This window comes from Xiphias gladius, chromosome 2 (assembly GCF_016859285.1).
Source record: "Xiphias gladius isolate SHS-SW01 ecotype Sanya breed wild chromosome 2, ASM1685928v1, whole genome shotgun sequence".
Taxonomy (NCBI): Eukaryota; Metazoa; Chordata; class Actinopteri; order Istiophoriformes; family Xiphiidae; genus Xiphias; species Xiphias gladius.
The window spans coordinates 6,303,751-6,324,653 of record NC_053401.1 but is presented as its reverse complement, the minus strand read 5'-3'; the positions used below and the strand labels follow the sequence as shown (position 1 = coordinate 6,324,653).

At 41.7% G+C, this 20,903-nt stretch overlaps 1 protein-coding gene across 15 annotated transcripts in view; it reads right to left on the bottom strand.

Moving 5' to 3' along the window:
- The window catches only part of magi2a (membrane associated guanylate kinase, WW and PDZ domain containing 2a), a 206,413-nt gene that overhangs the window by 134,780 nt on the left and 50,730 nt on the right, over positions 1-20,903 (bottom strand). For 14 of the 15 annotated variants that reach the window (XR_005708722.1, XM_040142883.1, XM_040142890.1 and 11 more), the window contains exon 2: positions 11,397-11,513. Coding sequence is in view for 13 of the 15 variants with exons in the window: in XM_040142883.1 (XP_039998817.1) it covers positions 11,397-11,513 (117 nt within the window). In the remaining 2 variants the exon portion in view is untranslated. Of the gene's footprint in view, positions 1-11,396; positions 11,514-13,128; positions 13,363-20,903 lie in introns of those variants that run through there. The other variant, XM_040142931.1, reaches the window with a different exon arrangement.

Genomic DNA, 20,903 nt, shown 5'->3' with positions numbered 1-20,903 from the left:
ACAGAAGTGAGAATGATCCCTATTCTAAGCCTTAACAGTGAAACTTGATTCGCGAGCACAAAAATAATCACTGAATTCACTTTTGAAAAAACGCTGATGTCTTTTACCCTGGACTCTGCTTTGTCTTGTTCCTCTCTTTCTCAATCCCATCCTTGGCTTTAGCTTCAGCATCCAAGAGAAGCCAATTATTCATACAGCTCCAGTAATTAACATGAGAGATGGTGAAGCCTAATGCTGCTAAGACTAGAGAATTGTGACAGTGAGACTGTCTCTAATGAGACAGATCCTAGGGATTCTCTTCTCTCGTCTCTGGCCTTGCTGACTGCTCCGGTCTCTACGATGGATGGCGCTAATTGCTACAACTGAAACTGTGTCATGTTAAAGCCCATGGTATACCAGTGTGACAGAAGTATGCAATTTCATGAAGGGAATTTCCATGGAAGAGGATGTTTACAAAGTGTCAAAAAATAAAGCCACACACAAATAAGTACAAAATCACACAAAATGATAGGGTAGTATACTTATACACACAAATACAATTTATGGCTGGGCTGCTACTAACACGGTCACAAAAAGACAAATTGTGGTAGACAAAAATTTTTTTTTGTATGCCTCTGCCAACCACCAAAAGTTGCATGTTACATCCACGACTCATAATCTATGTAGTGAAGACTTAGAAGGAATTTAATAAAAGGTATCGAGTGCATTTTTTTCATAATTAGGATAGGAATTCTTGAGTTATGGCCAAAAATGTGTTTTGGGAGGTCACAGTGACCTTGACCTTTGACCACTGACGTCATCCTTGGTTCCAAGTGTATTTTTGTGCCAGATGTAAGGAAATTCCCTTCAGGCGTTCCTTACGTACCGCGTTCACAAGAATGGGACTGTTGTGAGGTCACGGTGACCCTGGCCTTTGGCCACCAAAATCCAATCAGTCAATCCTTGAGTCCATGTGGACGTTCCTGCCAAATCTGAAGATATTCCCTCAAAGCTGTGTGAGATATCGCGTTCACAGGACTGGGACAGACAGACGGACGTGTGGATGGACAGCCCGAAAACATAATGCCTCCGGGCGGAGGAATAAAAAAATGTTTAAATAATGCGAAAGAATTCTTCACATTCTACTCATGGTGGTTTGCAGTAATAGTTTTTTGGCCACCCGAGGACAGTGCAACAAATGGTAAACACAACACTGTCATGCTTAGGTCTTACAAAGTCTTAGCAACTAGTGGCCTATTTACACATTCAGCAGACACAGAGCAACATCAACATTAATTTGGAGTCACGGCTCTGCCCTAATCAAATGTCAGTCAGAGTGGCCTTGTGGTTAAGAATCAAAATACTGAAAGGCAACAGACTGAGCCGTTTACCTGACAGAAGTAATTCTACAGACTGATGAATAACCAAGATTTGTTATTCGAGTTATGCTTCCTATGATTTTGACCTTGATTTGTGTGAGATAACATGATTAAGATGTTTACATGACAGTTGCTGTGATCAGAGTACTCCCTTCCTCTAGTCATAATTAAATTATCAGACTGCATATAAATATGGAATAATTGTTATCCTGGCTGTGTGTTTGTGTGTGTGTGCAGCTGCACTCGGAAGGGAGGGATCTGGACCACGGTTAGCCAAAGAAAAACGCCCTTTTGGCCACAAAGACTCCGGGCATATGAAGGCTGTGGGTCGGTGTGTCCCAAAGCTGCTCTGTGGACCAAATCAAACACACCTCTCTGTCCTCAGTCTAGAGGCAGTGGCCTGCACCACCAGTCAGAAACTATCAAGCTTTCAATTTCTCCATATATTGAAGTGGTGTGCATGGGGGCTCATCTGGGAAGAGTTTGGAGGGTGGTGGGTTTTTTTTTGTGTGAGTTTTTGCCTTTTCCAGTTATACGAGAGCAAAGCTGTTAGGAATTGGTTAGACTGTGTTTTATCTGCACATTCATTACAATAGTTAGAATGTTCAGCTACCTAGCTTTGTGCCTCCAGTTGTAATCAAGCCTTGCTTCCAAGGCCAAGCAGCACATCATTGACTACCTAGGTTAGTTTATGGGAGTTACATGTTACACAATAAAAGTTCATGACTAGCACATCCCCTGTTTAGTGTTCCCACACTGCGTGGAGCTCTGATGCTACTATATCATAGCTTAGGCTAACGTTGGCGGCTCAACATTACCGGAGATATCACGTTCGCCAAATATTCGCCAATGTTTGCCAAAGATATTGGTTAGTCCTCGTCCTAAAATCTTTTCTCTTTTCCTTTTTATAATTAGAGTATAATACTACAACTAAGTAACTGTACGCTGCAAGAACAATGTTGTTTCTTTATTTAGCATTACATGTCTTGTCTTGACCATCAACTGGGGAGGATGCTGGCTTTTTTCCTGGGACATGCAGCTTTAGTCTCAGCCTTTTCGTACAATATAATGTAAGTAGCCATAAAGTGCATATTTAAGACCTTTTAGTTTCATGAGTCAGCAGGAAACATCAAAAGGTCAATTTTCAAACAACTCACGGAGCTAATGTCGGCTTAATTAGCTAGCTAGCTACAGCTGCTAAAATCTGGTAATGAGAGCTGTCATTTTAAACTGCAAATTGTGCCCTGCGAGAATGAAAAGCATGACAGGCGTAGCAACAGTAACTCAGGGGGATGGGGCTTAACAGTTAACTAAAATTTAACTGTCATCGGCCTGCTCACCACTCAGTTAGACCCACACACCTGCAAGCAAACACACAGACAAATCGAATACACATGCTGTAGCCACTTTAGAAGTTCCTTCTGCTTTTATTTCTCATTTGTAGTATACTCTATGTATTCCCTGTTCAATGCAAAAACATATCTCACTTCCACTTTAGGGCAGCATACATGAGACATGAAAGCCTCTCTGCCTTTCATATTTTTTAAGAGCCACCGCACATCCCGTGCACACACTACAGCTGGTTTTCCAGATTAATTGATCACAGTGTACCGGGACCCATGAGCTATTCCTGATAAATAACCTAAAGTCTGATCACAACCGTGTCATTATTTTTTTTTTTTTTTTTTAAAAGAGGTGAAAAGTGTTTTGTAAAGTTAAGCCAGGGTTTAAAATAATGTCCCAAGGTTTGCAGTTCCGTTTACCTTTCCGGAGATAAGGCCAACACACTTTCATACCTGGTAGGGAACTTTATGCAGTGCACTTCTCCGTGCTGTCCTGCCAAATGTATACCAAGCATTTAGAGGAAAGATAGTGCTGGCAGAACAATTCGGAGAAGCCCGGTTGGGACTCTTGGGTTTTTAGTGCTCAGATTAAAAACAAAACTCTGTAGGAACATTTAATGAAAGGGATTTCTCTACCTGCTAGTTTAATGAGTTTGATGAGAAAGGATGGACGCAATAACTGCAGTCGGCCTACAGAAGAGACGTGTAAGTTCGAGTGTCCCAGATATGCACTGATTGTTTCAAGTCCCATTGCACACTAAATAACACCTTCTTTTGTCAAATATGCACTGCTCAATATGCGATTAGTAGGACATGCTGTGCACAAACTGACTATATCCCCAAGAAATGTCCAACTCTGATTGACCGAGGTGATTTTTGCCTGTTTGCACCCAGGGCTCAGCGGTGACAGCACCGTATGAATAAGACACACTTAAGACTACTCCTTGTGAAAAAATTAATTCATTTTTTTACTCCCTTACCAACCAGTTTGATTATATCCAGTTTCCAACTTAAAGGAGCAGTCATTTTCTACCACTAGCACCTCACAGATCTATTTCTGGAAAATCCAGGGGGCGGTCACATGTCCTGGGAGCGCAGAGGTGCAGTGGAACTGAGCTCCATTACGATCCCGCCGCTGAGCCATCATCGCCTTACGTCTTATTAAAAAAGGTAAATAAGTTGCAAAATTAGTAACTTGGCATGCTGAAAGTGTGGAAAGTGGCTCTATGTGGGTTCAGGTGTTGCATTTACTTTTAAATAAGAAAGTTTGTAAATAAAATATTACATTACTAAAGGTTTGTGTCTTGTCAAATGTTAAACTAGCACAACTCTCCTGAGAAGGATCAAGGTTTCACATTTCCTCCTACATCTCTCTCGTTCCCCCAGAGACGTCTGATCATTATACTGAAGACGACGCAGGAAGCTCCCACGAGAGCATCATGGTGAGGTGACTGCAGGTGGGCCACCTGATGGATTTGTCTGTCCGACACCATTACTGTACTGACAAGGGTGGAGGATAGCCGGAACTTGGGGGCTGGTGTGGGGGTTGGTGTGATGAAGGCCAATTAGGGAGCAAATTCCACACCTCTTCCCACTCACATCAGTAGACCGCATCTGCCGCTGAGCATCGAGCGTCGTGTCACGCTCACCACCCAGCAAATCCACATCTGTGTCCCGCCTTGTCAGTCAACCTCTCCCACTCTCGCTCACCTCCAGCTCAAACGCGCGCACACACACTTCTCCAGCCCCTTCTCCGTGCCTGCCTCATTGCTAGGATGAGTGATGGCAGACAGAATATCATGTGGGATACGTAATCATATCCCAGGGACCATATGGATCATTTATTTTTGTTAAACTTGATTTTATGAGTTTTAGGGATGTTCAAATCCCATTTCCAACGGGCAGGGTGCTTGGTGTCTGGTCTGTGTTTCCAGACTCCCCTGACCCGCAGTGTCCGTTTGCAGAGAGTGGGAAGAAGTAGACAGAGGGGAACTGACGAGGAAGGGGTATGGAAGGGAAGAAAAAGAAAGAGGGCTGAGAGTTTAAGAGGAGTCGAGCCTTTGACGCAGACGGGAATTGGAAACAGTTGCCATGGAAACCCCACCCTGCCACCAATGAGTCAATGAGTGAGCGAGAGGAGAAAAAAGAGAACAGAGAATAAAGGGAGGGATGCGAGGAAGTGAGATTTTGACTAAAGGTATTTGTCTGATCTGTCTAACCATTCTCAGAAAGAGAAGTATAGTGAGACAAAGTACTACACAAGCAAAACAAACAGTGGGTGTTCCTGTTTCTTTGACTACACAACAAACAACCTACGGTGCACCATCACCTCAAGTCCACCTCGATCTCGAAAGCTTCAATCGGCCCCGCATTCATTCATACACTGGGCCCAGCTCAATGCTCCACAATGAGGCCCCACTCCGTCCGGGCTCACGCTTCTACCATTTATTACGTTTCTCACAGAGATGGTTAATAATTAATGAAGGGGCACTGGGGAGCTGTTAGTCTTATTATCCTGATTATTGATGTCATCCATCAGACATCAGGCTATTAAACAACTAGAATTACCGCCTCACCATTGTATGCCTCCGGCAACCAGTGAAGTTGCAGTTTATATCCATGTCTGTCCAGAAGTAGTGTAGACTTTGAAGGAATTTAATAAAAAGGTATAAGTGTACGAATTAAGTTTTGGCCAAAAACATGTTTTGTGAGGTCACAGTGACCTTGACCTTTGACCACCAAAATCTCATTAGTTCATCCTTGAGCACAAGTGAACGTTTCTGCCAAATTTGAAAAAAATTCCCTCAAGGTCCTCCTGATTTATCACGTTCACAAGAATTGGACGGACAGATGGGCGAACAATCAAAAAACTTAATGCCTCTGGTCACGGCTGTCACTTGCATGGAGGTATAAAAACTCAGACATGTGACAAACTAAGGAAAGAGAGAGGGGCCAATTACAGATACCTGGTGGATAACTTCAAGCAGAATTCAGATTTTAATTGTGCTTTCACGTTATATTTTGGAATTTTAGATGAGCACCAGATTAAAGAAACTGAAAATTAATGCACCAACATACTCAGTCAGACCTCTGCTTTGTTTAAAAAAAAAAAAAAAAAGTAAAGATAAGGAACGTGCAGCACAGCAGCAGGATAGAAAACTGGAGAAAGTAAGAGATTCATATTTCCTGCTATGCTGCAAGACTCCATGATGATCAAACCAACAACTGTGGCTAGACAGATGGACTTGCAGTCTCCGTTACTCTCTCATTAGTAAACACCATCAGTATTGTGCACAGTTGCCCAAGCTATTAACACAAACTCAATGCCCCCGTGGGCATCAAACTCCCCATTAACTCACAGTCCCGATCACCACTTCCTGTTATTAAGGCATATGTTGCGTGTGCATGCATGTAAAGGCTAAGGCACACAAATGCACGCAGACAGAAACGTAAGGGCTTGCAAGCTTACAAAGCAGTAAAATAATGTAGATATGCACTTGTACACTTTAAAGACAGGATGTTCAGGGGGATGTTCTGTTAAAGGCCCCCCCTCTGTTATCAAACCACTTCTTCCTTCTTTACATGGTAGCCAGGCTATTATCAATGGAGCCAGCATTCCCAAATGTATAATGGTGTAAGGTTAATGGTAACCACAAGGGTTGTGCGATATCTACCATAAGAAGACAAAAATATTTGCAGAGATGTTGCCATTCGGTCATTGTTCATATTGTAGATCCCTCGGGTTGCATTAATGTTGCAAATCAAAGAGCAGGACTGCTTTATGGTAGTATATTGGATTTACAGGCTTCAGGTTCGGGTTTTCTGTCATTTCCACACACGTGCCTGGCATACATAAATGTGTATTATTTTACTTTGTTAGACATAGCAAGACTTTCATAAATGCATCAAACCAAAATTTCTCTTTAGCTTCATTCATTATGCAGCCGGTGATGGGTGACACAAGTAGAAATCTCTTTATTTTTGTAGGGGGCAAAACTGGTTTACATTACATTAATTACATGTAGGTAGAGTTGAGAAAAAGAGGATGTGAGAAACTGACAGAGCTTCTCTTCACATTTTCACCTGAGGTTGACCTCCGGCTCGTCAGCCAATTATTCAGAGAGAGTCAAAGGTAGAGACCATGCTTGCTCATCACTAAGTACTTTACTGTGTCCACAGATCTAAAAGGCACGGCTGAGAACGATGTGAATGTGTGTGAATGTTTGTGTGAAGGAAGACCTGAAAGAAAGAAGAAGAGGAAAGAAGCCAAGCAAGGGACTACAAGAAAGAAACAAATGTAATGAGTGCATGAAAGACTGAGTCATTTAATGCTGATGACCTTTTTTTTTTTTTTACATATTTTTATTTTCCTGCAACAGAGGCACTGTTTATTTTCATATTTTCATATTTGATTTAGTATTTGGAGGAAAACATGAAAGTCTTTCAGTTGATGTGTCCAACTTTCTAGTTACTCTAAATGTCTGGGTTTACACTAAATACATGCACGATAAGTCAAATGTTCGATAATTAGTTCAAATATTTAAAACTGCTCTCAAATATTTTTCTGCTCGGCTTTGGGGTATCTAAATGAAAGTACACACACTGCCTATATATGTGTGAAAGTCAGAGTATAAAAAGGCATATGTTAAATGGCCATGTTTTCCAGTTCAAATTTCCCTAAACAATTCAGCCATTCTCGATCAAGTGTAGCCCACTTAGGCATTACGACTAGTCTACACACACTTATTCCTCTCCACTCTCCATCTCCCACATCAAATCTATGTGGATTACCAGACGATAGGCCTGATTTCACATGGGCTCAGGCTATTAACGCTCTGACCTTGGATTTCAACCAGGCAATTTGTCTAAGAGCTGGCACTGCCTTAGCTGCCCTGGCTGACTCCGTTCAAGCTCCACGATTGGTGCGAGTGGCAGTAACTCTCCTACTGTCTGACCGTTAGCCTCCATCCCTGAGAAAAATGTCTTCTTCTTTACCACTCAAGGGTTATGTTTAAATTGCTGTGATGAACTACTTCAGATCTATCACTTATCATAGATCTCACCAGCCTCCATTGAAACAGTCTCTGTTTCGCAAATGTAGATAAGAGTTTTCCTTCTTTTTCTCATACCCTGGCCTTGTATCATCTCCTTGAATCTCCACATCACTTTTAAACCGAAGACCCAATTTACACCTGGTATAAAACATGTGACATGCATCTAGATACATTTTCTGGATCTTGACTGATCTGAGTTCTGTGACCTTTCAAGTTGCATTTTTTTCTTTATGAAGATTGTGATTACAATTGGCTGAGATCTAAACACAATGCAAACCAGGACCGCCGCCAGAAGTGGTCTGGCTAATTTGATCCCATCACAGTGCATTCTATTTGTATTTACAACTTGCATAAAGATTGGGTTTTCCTTATCCAAATAAAATAGCTGGAAACAGATTTTATGCTAATGCGAGGTGTAAATCGGGTTAAATTGTCCCAAGAGCTTATGAGCCCTAAGCCTTTCTTCTATTAGAAGAATTGTGAAGATTATGGGGAAATTATTTCTGATAACATATTAAACAACTGTGGTTTTAGGCATGATTTTTTGCACAGGCTGAAAGTTTACTTTTACTGTTGAATGACTGTGATGTCTTCATGGATGTTGCAGAGGTGGCACACACGACTGAAAACCCCAGAACACCTCTTCTTTGATTTGTCAGTCATGTCATGAAATCAGTCACGAAAGTGCTAAACAAAATAAACATGAATGTTCGACAAAAGTTGTGGCCACCTCAAGGTTTGTGTTTGGCCACTGAGAAATATTCAGTACAGCAATCTCTGCTATCATAGTTCCTAGGCCATTGGAAAGTACTAACTCCAGAGCAGGGGCTTTCTGGGGCCCAGAAACTACATTTAGACCCTGGTTTCTCTGGTGAAAACAAAGGTAAAGTTCTTGAGCTCCTAAATTGGTTCCTGGAAAGGTCCCTGCAGTGTAGAAAGACTAAAAGGATCCCACTGCAACAGTACCTCTCAAGTGTATTTGTCAGTTTATCTGTTTGTCAGTGCACCTATCATAGTATCTAATCAGCGTTATACCTATCCTTCCATCAAACCATCAATCTGTTTGTCATTGTATTCATACAATATTTTCCCAATTGACCTTTGATTTGAACAGTGATCTACATTTCTTTTTTAAGAGCGTCATGGTCAAAATGCCAGCACACTTTCAGTATATCACACAAACAAACACGGATACCATTCATTGAAGGGAAAAGAATATACCACATATAAAACAGAAAACGAGGGAACAATGGCAGTACTTCAAACAAATGTGTATGTGTATACTCAATTTATTGCCTGCGATCCATCCATCCATCCATCCATCCATCCATCCATCCATCCATCCAGCCATCCATCCAGATATAAAAGCCCAGCTCAGTCATGACTAAGCCTCTCAGCAGCACTGAGGCCCATTGCTGAAGCTTCATTAATGCAACAGTTAACCTACCCTTAGCTCTCTTTCTGTCTTTGCAACAGTTTAAATGCAGTCCATTTACTTATGTGGTTATCATAGTCTGTGTCCTATCATCAAGCCTCCTCCCCTCCTCCCATTTCCTTTTGTGTCTTTCTCCCTCTATTTGTTCTCCCAATTGCTCTCACTCTTTACAGTTCACCTCTTTCTCCATCTCCAATGCATCGCCAGCAGCGGCTCTGTGAATAGTTATCAGAGAAAATTATACTTCTGTTGCAAACAAATAGCTCTTTTTTTTTTGTCTCTCCTGTTCAGAGAGGAAGATGGAAACGTAGCTCCAGTGAAATCCGCCTGGCCTTGAAGAATGCATTAAGGATGCATTCCCCTCCATTAAGGATTCAGAGGAGAGTCAGCAACCAGACAGCTGGGCCAAATAGAAAAGCTAGGCAACACACACTATACACAGATAACAGCTTGTACACACACAAAGAGAGACCCTTTAATATCACAACCTATTGACTGATGGCAATGAGCATATATTCGGCAAACAAATAGCAAACAGGAGTCAAAAGAATGTAGATTAAACATCAGTAAATCTAAGCCCATTTAAGCACTACGGGTTTAATAAGACGTATAAAGGCCGAACACACAAACATACTCACACATAATCCACAGGAGACCCAGGGAAGCGCTGAGTTTGAAATGCTGTCCTGAACTAAAAACACCAAGTACCAATTGCTTAAAGCCCCTCCAAATCTTATCTCTGATTGTCTACATTACGCTCAGTTGCTCTGTTGTGTGCTCTTGTAAAGCATTTAATGTAGCTAATTAGAGACTGAGCTGCAGTCAACACTTGATTTGAAGATGTGAACTTCCAGAAAAGCCCGATTCCACCTAAACCAACACTCCAGCAGCTAATCGATTACAGCAGCAGAAAACATAGTTTGGGAGATTTGCGACTGAAGCCAAAACGACATGGCAACAAGGGAAAGCAAGTATCTAATCACACACTCTTCTCAGATGGAAAATTTACCATATCCAGAACATACTGTCCCTGCTAACCCCCATTGTTCCCACTTTCTGTTCTTCTATATGTGCCCTGTTGCCCTCAAATACTTGTCTTGACGCATCCGTTTAGCAGTTATTTTTGCTGGAGTTCCAGAAACAAGCCAGTATTCAGCTAGATTCCTACCTGACCCCATGTTTGCTCTGTGTCAATGGGTTTGTGGTAATAAAAATGTGGTAATATGTTGAGCCTGACCGTTCATTTTTGACCTTGGAAACAGCAAATTACAAAATAATTTCAACTCAAGGTCCACTTAGTCACTTGTTCTGAAGCTTTCGACACTTTATAAATGTGGTCCTTAGCAGATTTGCACCGTTGCTATGGAAATTCTAGCTTTCCATGAGTCTGAACATCTCTAGGGTGTCCAATCGGCTGAACAAGTGAATCAGCGGTCTTTGAGTGGAGACCGATTTGTCACCTGAGGTAATACGATTTACTGTATTTAGAAATATGCACCAAGTAAGCAAATCCACTCACATAATGAAGGTCCTAAACTAGATTTTGCCGTGACAAGACAGAGGTTCAAGATTAAGAAGTATTGCAGGATCCACTCTAAAACTGTTTGCATATTGCATTTTCTTAAAGGGGCACTAAATTGTTTTTACATAAAGTTCAGTTTACTCGTCATGGGGAGTAGACCTCAGCTTGTGATAACAGCTGTAAAATGTCTTCTGTGGCTTCAGAGGGAGGTTTTTCTAAAGTTCGAAAAAATAACCCTGATGACACCTTAGTGATGTCATCAGGGTTATTGTGGATTGGGCTTGAGACTTGAGAAAGAAGTGGGCGTGTAGGAAGCAGGGTGGGTGTAACGAAAGACACTACTGGGTTGCATTATGGGAAATAGAGGATCTAGTATTTTTGGAGCTGGACACATAATTGGGACTGTGCTTACATGGTGATGTCTGGGCATCTGCTGTTTTGATTTTCACAGTTCATTCTTTTTTTTTAAGGAATCCATCTACTACAAAAAAAATTGTCAGACAGTGAACCTGGGGCTAATGGGGGAACCTCGAGGTCTCAAGTCCCATTGCAGTTGCCCACTTTGCTTTATTGGTAATCCAGCTTTGGCAACACAGAAAAAAATACTGGAGGTGTCTCACTAAAGGTGGTCAGTGGAGGTAACAAGGGTGTGAAGGGAGGGAGGGTGAGGACAAGGTAACTCACAGGGGACGGTGCGGAGGTAGAGGTTGTCCCGGATGATCTGCTGCAGCTCGTGGTCCACCGAGCCTTTCTGGAAGCGCAGGTTGAGGTAGTGGCGCAGGTCCTTGTCTATCACGCCCCCTGGAGGAACACAAGGGACAGTAATCAGTAATCAGAATCAGACCTCTTCCACCAAATCAATCACTCTGACATGATGGGCTATTTTTCTTCCTTTAGAAGTAAAGAAATGGTCTGAGGAAAAAGGACCTAATCAGGCCTTGATCAGAAATGGGGACAGCTGAACGTGCTTGTGAATTATCCAGAAAACACTGCTTGCCTCTCACTGTTTTCTGTGCAATTTCCAAACTTCAAGAGCAAGCCGATGAAGCTCCAAATGCTGCAGCGACAAATGACCCAGAAATCACTGAAAACCACAGTAAACAATTTGAATTTGCTAAATCCCTACAAACAAACAGCCAACACTAATGAATACACTCTGCCCTCTCTCAGAATCAGCATCTGTCAAGTGCAGCCGCGGAGTGGTGGAGGTGTTAATTGAAGCGCTGGCCAAACACGTGTGGAGAAATGTCTACGCATAAATAACCTGCCGACTCCCCCGGGGGTTGCTTTTACTTCCATTCTCCTCTCCCTCACCCGAGTCCCCACCCCCTCTCTTTCCTCTCTGCCTCTCCAGCAGTCCCAGTTGTGTGAATGGACTTCCACTTTAAACCAGTACATCTCGCTGGCTCAGCAGGAAAGAAGATAAAAAAAAAAAAAAAAAAAGTGATAGAGGGAGCGACAGAGATATGGAGGCAGGGGATAAGAGAGATGGAAGGCAAGGGCAAATCCCATGGGGGAGTAGAAAGGGGAGAGCAAGCTAAAATAAGCATCAGCTCCACCCCCCCCCTTTCCCCAACAAATACTCAATCTATCTACTCTGCCACACACTCATATAATCACATTTCAAATGGAGGCAGGACAGGACAGCTGGAAGGAGAGGGGGCAGCTCGACTGACGTTACTTATGGGATTCCTCATGATGCCGCTTTAACCAACACACTTCTCATTCTTCTTACTCCTCTGCGTTGAAGTAAAGAAGCAGAGAGACAGACGGAAGGGGGGGTGCACAGGCTGAAAAGACATTTGTCTAACCTTCCAACATCCTCTTTAAAGTAGCAACATGGCACGGTGCCACATAGCATTTAGCTCCCCCTCCTTCCCCCCCTGTGATCCCAATGACATCCAAGCATGATATGTTTGAGAGCATACATAACAACACACACATGAAGAGGCAGATGCATCCAAACACTAAACACACATCGACTATCGAAGCGCTCAGACAGAAGGTGGATGATATCATAAGAAATTAGTGAGTGGCACATTAATTCGTGGATAACCTAGTTTGGAAGTTTTCTGTCTTATTGGGGAGATCTTTTATTTAGCACCCTCTGGTTCTTCAGTTTTGTGTTCTCGAAACATTCTCACACACACACACACACACACACACACACACAGCCACCAACATGCACTAATCCTTCAGAGCTGATCTAATTCATGGAGGGTTGCATTATAATCATTCAAACCTGAATTACTGAGACCGGCTCCATCTGTGTCTCTATCAAAGATGTGGAGCAGCGCGACCAGCCAATTTACATTTGCATGAGAAAAGAAGCCAAGCCAATGAATCTGCATACTGAAAAGGTGAGCAGACTCACAAGCGCACACATGCACACACATGTTAACACACTAAATGGCACCTCTTGCGCGGACAGCGGTTGTGCAGCCAGTATAGTGACAGAGTCCTCTTTCCACAGGTTTTGTGATGCAAATTATCTCCGCTGGAGAAAAATCTTGCGCCGGATCTTTCCCACTGAAATCCCCCCAGTGCTGTCCGGTCCCTCAGGTCCCCAACTCTGTCTCTGCTTGCCCCAGTCTAGCCACTGCCAGGCAGTCCGGGAGCCGAATCACCTTTCTCTGCACTCCACGGTGGAGAGATGAAACAAGAGAGCGCAGCAGAATGAGTGGCACCGAGGCAAAGAGTGTGTGAGAGCGTGTGTGTGTGTGTGTGTGTGTGTGTGTGTAAGACAGAGTGGGAAAGAGGAGGGGAAGGGGAGAAGTGTATGTGCAAGAGAGTGTGTGCTGCTGCAAGTGAGAGAGAGCGACTGTTGAAGTACGGCTCTGGTGGTGGGGACCTATCGCACTGAGATCCCTTTTCCCCTTGGATCCCTCCAGATTCTCAGGTCCTACAACGCCCCCCATTTGCAGCACACGGCACTACATCTGTTTCACAGATAAAAGCCGTCCCCTGCCACACTGCTCAACCCCCTCGGCTTGCAGCAGCCACATGGCCTGGCTCTGACCTTCTTCCACCATCGACTACCACGTGATGAAACTAAACATTCTGTTTCAGCCAAATACACTGCTGTCTCACACCCACAGCACATCATTCCTACTAATTAGGTTGCTGTTTGTTTACTCTGTTTGGAAACCAACGTCAATGGTTTCTAGTTGCTCTTCTGTGTCGCAAATTCTGGCCATTCTAGTCATACAATCGTTCCATTTATCTCCTCCTTCGCTCCCCCTTTTACTTTAGAAACAACACATATTTTTCTACATTTATGTGCTTGTATAAACATTTGAAAGCCCACAAACACAGACTTGGCTATAATGGCTGGTGTTTTGTTTTGTGCGGTCCACAGTCCAAAACCCAAAATGCGTATACAGTTTATAATGATAAAGAACAGAGGAAAGCAGCCAAATCTCATACTAAATAAACTGGAAGTCTCCCCAACAGGTTAATCAAATTGAATTTTTATGCAATATGGGGAAACAAAAGGAGCCAGGTCAAATTTTATTTATATAACATAATCAAGAACATAAAATGACCCCCATTTCATCCAAATTTTTGTTACGCAAAGGAAAAACACAAGTTAAAATTTTCCCAAACTGCCAGAGTGTTTACACATAAGAGATAAAAGGCTCTCCTGCTACTGTATATTTACTGTGAACTTGAGAGCAAAATAGGCTTCTCCCCATTTTGGATTCAGCTAATATGTTTGATTAACGAGCATCACCAGTTTCTTCTCTTCCCTGTCAACAATGTGTCCATCTTACACTCCTACACGCTGTCGCTAACCTGATTTTTTATTGCTTCGCTAGCTTCGGAGGAACCCTTATTTTAGTTATTGTTCCCAACGGAATCCCACTAAATTCAATATTTGATCAGCTCGATGATTTTTCTCCTGGTCATGCATTGGCCTTGCGTCCCCACGTTGGGAATCAGAGACTTAAACAATTAGCCGATTATGAAAATTATTGTAGATTTTCTGTTAATTTACTTCCTCTTTCAGCCAGTGAACATTAGGAGGAGCAGAGCTACTACAATAAGTTAGAAAGAGAATCCTTTCACTGGCACTGAACAGCTGTTAGAACACACTGGTGACTGGAACTCTTTTCAATATGGCCCAATATTTGGCAGTGTATACAAAAATAGATTTTGTGCATGTGCACATGCAACGAGGATCAAATTCTAGCAACAGCTCCCCTGGTCCGGAGTGAGCGAGGCGTATGAGGCTGAAGCAGGTCATTTAATCAAATGTGGTGCTCACACTCTCTTGTTTTTCTCTCAAGGTTGTTCCCCATCAGTTCTTCCTGCTCCCACAGTGCAGCTATCATGACACGACTGGTACGTGACACTGCTGACAGGGAAAGGTGAATGACATGGGGAGCATGGAGGGGAGAGGATACAGATAAAAAAAAAAAAATGGATTGACAGTACCACAGGAAAACCCACTCAATGGTGCCTGAGCCAATCAGCTGAACATGACAAAAGTTCCAAAGGTATGGACAATTCATGTATTCATTCCTATTATTCAGTTATTACTTCTACTTTGACCTTGAGGAAAGGTAGCAGGAATGTTGCTGTACATACAAGACATTAAAAAAAAAAATCTTTGCATAGTACAAGATGAACTCATGCTTGCATTTTAGGAAGCACGTCCTGCATGTTTTGAACCGCGAGCAGGCATGATAACTGTTTCCTAAACAGATGGGTGAATGAAAATTGTTGTTGCTCTGCAGAAGAAAAGAATGTACCATTTAAACTCAGCAGGTGCCATGTAAATCTCCTGGGAAGCCGGCAGAGAAAGAACAGCCTGTGGAGAGTCAAAAAACAAGAGAGCAGCTGGTTCTTCCGGGGAAAGAGGTGCCATAACAGCTAACTGCCTCATACCCAAGCACAAACTAGTGGGCCTCACACAGAGGACCGCTGACTAACCCTGCAACATGTGAACTCAGGTGAAGCTCTCAGGAGCAAAACTCAACTAAAAGAGATGGTAGTTGTTAGTTTTCATCATTTTAAATTATGTATAATTTGTAATGATTTCACAGCGTCTATATAATTTATAATACTTACTCAACAGAATGAATAATTATATTTTCTGCAGCTGGAAGTTAAGTGTTGTGATTTTTTTTTAAAAGAGGGAATATTTTCATGAAATTCAACTCTATCGCTGGGTATATTCCAGTGCCACTATACCTGAAACTAATATCACAAAAACAAATTAACATGGCAGACAAGAGGGCAGGAGAGCAAAATTTTCACTGGTCCACCAACTTGCATTTCTGCTTCTCAAAGAAAAACATACAGCAGGCTGATCATGGGAACTCTAATCAACCCAACCAAATGCCTAGGTGACCCAGAATTTCCACCGGCAACGTCACACCTCAGTGTTACTGACTTGTTTTAATGTTACTTGTTTGATCAGAAACTGAAGTCTCTTTACCCTGATAATCCTGTAGAAATGTTGGAGACTATATCTTGAAGCATGACACCAAAGTAACATCGCTTCTGCACTACTCCCACACCAACCTCCGTGTCTGTACAGAGTTGAATGTACCGTTGGGTTTACCGGTCAGGGGATCTTTGTTGCATGTCGTACGTACCCTTCTGTTCATTTCTGCCTGTTTTTATGGCCATTTTTAATTTGCTCATAAAACAATCTCAAGTTTCCACTTAAAGTGGAAATGCGGAAATATGAAAAATAAGTGGAAATATTGCAAAAACATTTCTGCACTTGGCCCATGTGGAAAAGTTAATGTATCAATGAAAGCAAAATGCAATGAAAATAGACTTCACTTTAAATCATGACATACATGAAGCACGTGACTTCAACATCCACTAAAGCTTTCAGTGGAGACTAAAAATAGCAGAAAACATCAGATCTGTGTTGAGTGATGAGGAGACTGTAACCTTCCTTAATTCAAAAAGTCATATACACCCAGAGAATCAAATGATTTACATGATCAAATCAGAAACAGAAATACTGTTCTTTAATCAAATAACCAACTACCGACTCACGGATCAAGTAAAATTCCAGCTAGCAAATTTTATACTTCAAACACAAAAATGTGATCACAAATAAGCAAAAGCACAAATGCTTGTAGAGATTAAAAATGTGTACTTATGCTGAGCTGTCACCTCTAGTAAACCCCTGGATCAGAAACTAGAAAATAGAAAATATGTGCACGATGTTACAAGATGAGACAATTTATTGCAGCACTAGAGTAGAGTTTGTAATGAGACGATAAAGTAAACAAAGATTTAGACTTGATTGTATCAAATGTTCATGCAGACAAAGAAGTCTCAGTGAAAACTGACTTAATACAAGCCAACAAAGTCCTCATGATGGACATAAATGCAGAACACGTGCACATATAAACACACTCAAAGTACTAAACCAAAACTTTAGCAGTATTGTCTGAAAACTCTCTACTGTATCAAGAAAAATCAAGCATGGACGATGTGCTGACAGTCAGTCAGAGCTTGGAGCGCTATCATCAGAGCCTCGCTGAAAATATTTATCACAGCCAGCCATGAGGGCCCCCAACAGCAATCACATATGTAGCATTATCCCACTGTGTGCGCCTGTGCAATAAAAACAGGAAGCACCAGTGGACAGCTGTTCGCATAATCGGAGTAATTAAAAGCGCTCTGTTGATTAGTCTTCAATGAACATATATGATGTCAAGTCTGTGGTAAAGTGCTGGAATCCATAAACAACAACTGGCTTTCAGATGGAGTCACACACACCCGCACAAAGAAATTTGGTTTACATGATAATAGCATGTGTTGACTCTTCATTTGTTCATCGTCACATAACAAAGTTATCTAACAGTGCGTTTTAGGCAAGAAAAAATAACTAAAATTAGGTCTATGTTTAGGTAGTGAAAGTTACAACATGGGATTTTTTTTTGTTTGTTAAAATGACAATACCACTGTTACAAATTATGTATTTTAGAATAATTTTTACTAACCTCTCCAGTCACCCGCTGACTTCCATTCATTTCAGAGAGCAAAATCAAAGAACATTTCAAGAACATTTCAAGAGTCTGTGAATCACTTTTCATATTGTACAGAAATTAATGGAAGCCAAACGGACGCCTAGAACGGTAGAAAAAAAAAACAAAAATTTCTAAAACAGCAGCATGGTTTGCAAAAGGTTTATTGTTATTTAAAGTATTTAAGATTTATATTAAATGAGCTAAAACAAAGAAAACCACCTGTCTTTTAAGGCGTGGGAAGGACTTTATGGTCAAGTGAGAAAACCCTCTGATGGCCATATGAATTATGACTGTTGTCCATTGGGGGCAAAGTAGAGTGACATTACAAGTAGAGTGACGTTATTATAGAGCCAAAAAGTATGCAAGAGAGGGATCAGGGTGGATGGATAGGCAAACAAAACACTGGACTTCATGTCTTGTTTCCAACCAAGTGAACATTGATGTCTTTTAACTGTGACGATGATCGTTACCCTAACCTTGACCAAGTAGTTTCAACCCACACAATGATCTTTTGCTGAACTTAACCAAGATTTATTTGAGCCTAAACATAACCAAACCTTAACCATGCCCTTGCCAGATCACAAAACTGATTTTTATGTTCAACAGTGATTTGTAAAGGTTTTGAAGGCACAGACAAATGATGACATACTGTCGACAGATAGAGGCATAAGACCAGAAAACACCTATGTGTCATTTTAGAGGACATGGACCATCAACATGATTTGTGGTTTGATTTTTAGGAACTGTTGCTTAAAAGGGGTTATATGTAAGTTTTTGCTATTGCTACATAAACAACGTTAGCATCAACAGCTGCATTTATCAGTCTATAAGAAATGTTGCAAATTCAGCATCAATCTTCTTTCCTTTACTCGCCAAGAGCTGTCCAATATTAACTCTTGTTTTGCTTCTATTCCTATCACTTATTTTCTTCTACTTAAGTTAGCATGCTATCCAGCCAGCCCCTGGCACTGCCGGCCCGTCCCATCACTTTTGCGATAGTGAGTCACTGTAGTGTTTAGTCTGCCCTCGGTCCAACATGAGAGGATGAAGAAGTAGCGCTATTCAGAGGGTGTATTCGAACCTCTTGTGTTGTAAACGCAATGATGGCTGAAGCTCTTGGCAAGCGACCATCACCACCACCCATTCCCTGCAAGAAGCCACATTTGGTGGCAGAGAAAACTTACAGTTAGCACCTTTAAGAGAAAACCTCCAAGTAAGCTTGGTATTTTGAAATCGCATCAAGTAATTAGAGGTGAAAGCAAATGTATACACCTGTTCACAAAATCCTTGGACTACAGTAACCGTTTCGAGTTGTGCCTCTGTCATGACGTTTTTTTTAGACAGAAAAAAAAAAACATGTTCATTATTTGCCTTATAAGACACTCCTGGGACACCAGCCTGAAACAAACTCCCACACAGTGTCCCCAGGTCTCCAAATCCTACAAGTAATTACGTAGCATACCTTTCTTCTATTGCTTTATGCTGGCCATCCCCGGCCCACTAGCTGCCTGCTCATGTGTGAGCATGTGCATGTGCTTCTGATTTGCAGCATCTGTCTTCTGGCAGGGGGAGGCCTGGTCCATTTTAGCCTGAGAATGGGACACTGACAGTGCTGCTGGAGCAGGAAATGGAATATGTCCTTCATGTGCCGCCATGCCTTCCAGTGGCCACGTTAAGCAGTGGATTGATGGGGAACAGCATGAGAGAGTAGACCGGTACCTCATATTACTGAACCTGCCATACATTCAATCACATATGGCTCTGCTTATACCTATTAAAATGTGATTTGTAGCCAGATTTGCTTTTTGGATAGGGATCAGTCCAATCACACTTTTTTTGCAGTTAGCCCTGCTATTGACATGAATTCTTGTTTTTTATATCTGCCCCCTATACTGATCTTATTTTTGTTGTAATTACTATATACACACACACACTGTATATATATTATATATATATATATACACACACACACATATATATATACTGTATACTGTCAAGTTCAATACAGTATGTGAATAAATAGGACAACAAAGGCAGAGTCACTCTATATCAAGCGTAATGCGGGTTTTTGCAGGTCTTCCCATCTGTATTTGGTGTTTTGCTGGTATCATGCTTTTGAATCTAAAAGTTGACAGAACTTTATTTGAACCCCTTTTTGCATAAAGCACGTGATTACACAAGGTGCTCTACCTCCACTGAGCAAACTAATCTGCATTCATTTACACTATGGGGCGAGCACCCTGTGTGAATTGCATGCAGGCAGAGAACTGGACTAAAACGGAAACTCATTTGTGAGTGAATACGCAGAGCAGGAGTCTGCATGTAGTAGGAATGGGCAATGCTGATGTATTATGTGAGTGATGATACCTGGCACTTGAGTGTTAGTCTATTCTGGTGAGGTATTCAGATGCAGATCACATTTTAATACCAGGTATGCATGGCTACAGTAAAAGCGTTTCAAACTCATATTGTGTCAGGACTTTGTTCCTTAAAAAATATGTTACACACATTGGTTTGCCAAAATTCTCAAAATAGCACACATCACTTACTCTGATAATAATAATTTCATTAAAAAGTGTTTCATATTTTATGTGTACCTCCTGTAGAGATGATCTGTAGAACCTCCAAACCATTTTGGGAGATCATACCTTAAATGGTCCATAGTAAATCATAGAAATTGTAGTAAAAGCTCAATATAGTTTCTGTGCTCAAGGATGGATACCTGAAGGAGGGAACATCAATCAACACAGCAGTGTATTCATCAATACACACTTTGATATGTGCCAAAGGATGGGTGAGGATTCCTACAGGGGCCGGATACCAATGTTAAATCATGGCTTGACCTGTCATTGCAATGCCGGCATTAATCAACTGAACTATCAGACAGCTAAAGCCACTCTCTATCGCAGCAACTAAACTTCATTCGAGCTTCTAAATCTCTGAGCCCCGCCGTTGCCCGAGCAGAGAGTTAAATTTTGCTGCCCTCAGCGGCTCGACTGGCAGTTTTACCTAAAAGCCACTGGCTTTTGCTAAGTTTTTGCCATGTCTCCAGGTACTGTATGAGAAAGAGTTATTTTACACCCCGAAGAGAAGCTATGTCTATACGCATTCAAACTCCTTTTCTTTTAAACTGGATACGGAGAGCTCCAAAATCCCGTTTTTATATGGGGTCACACTGAAGAGGCAACCC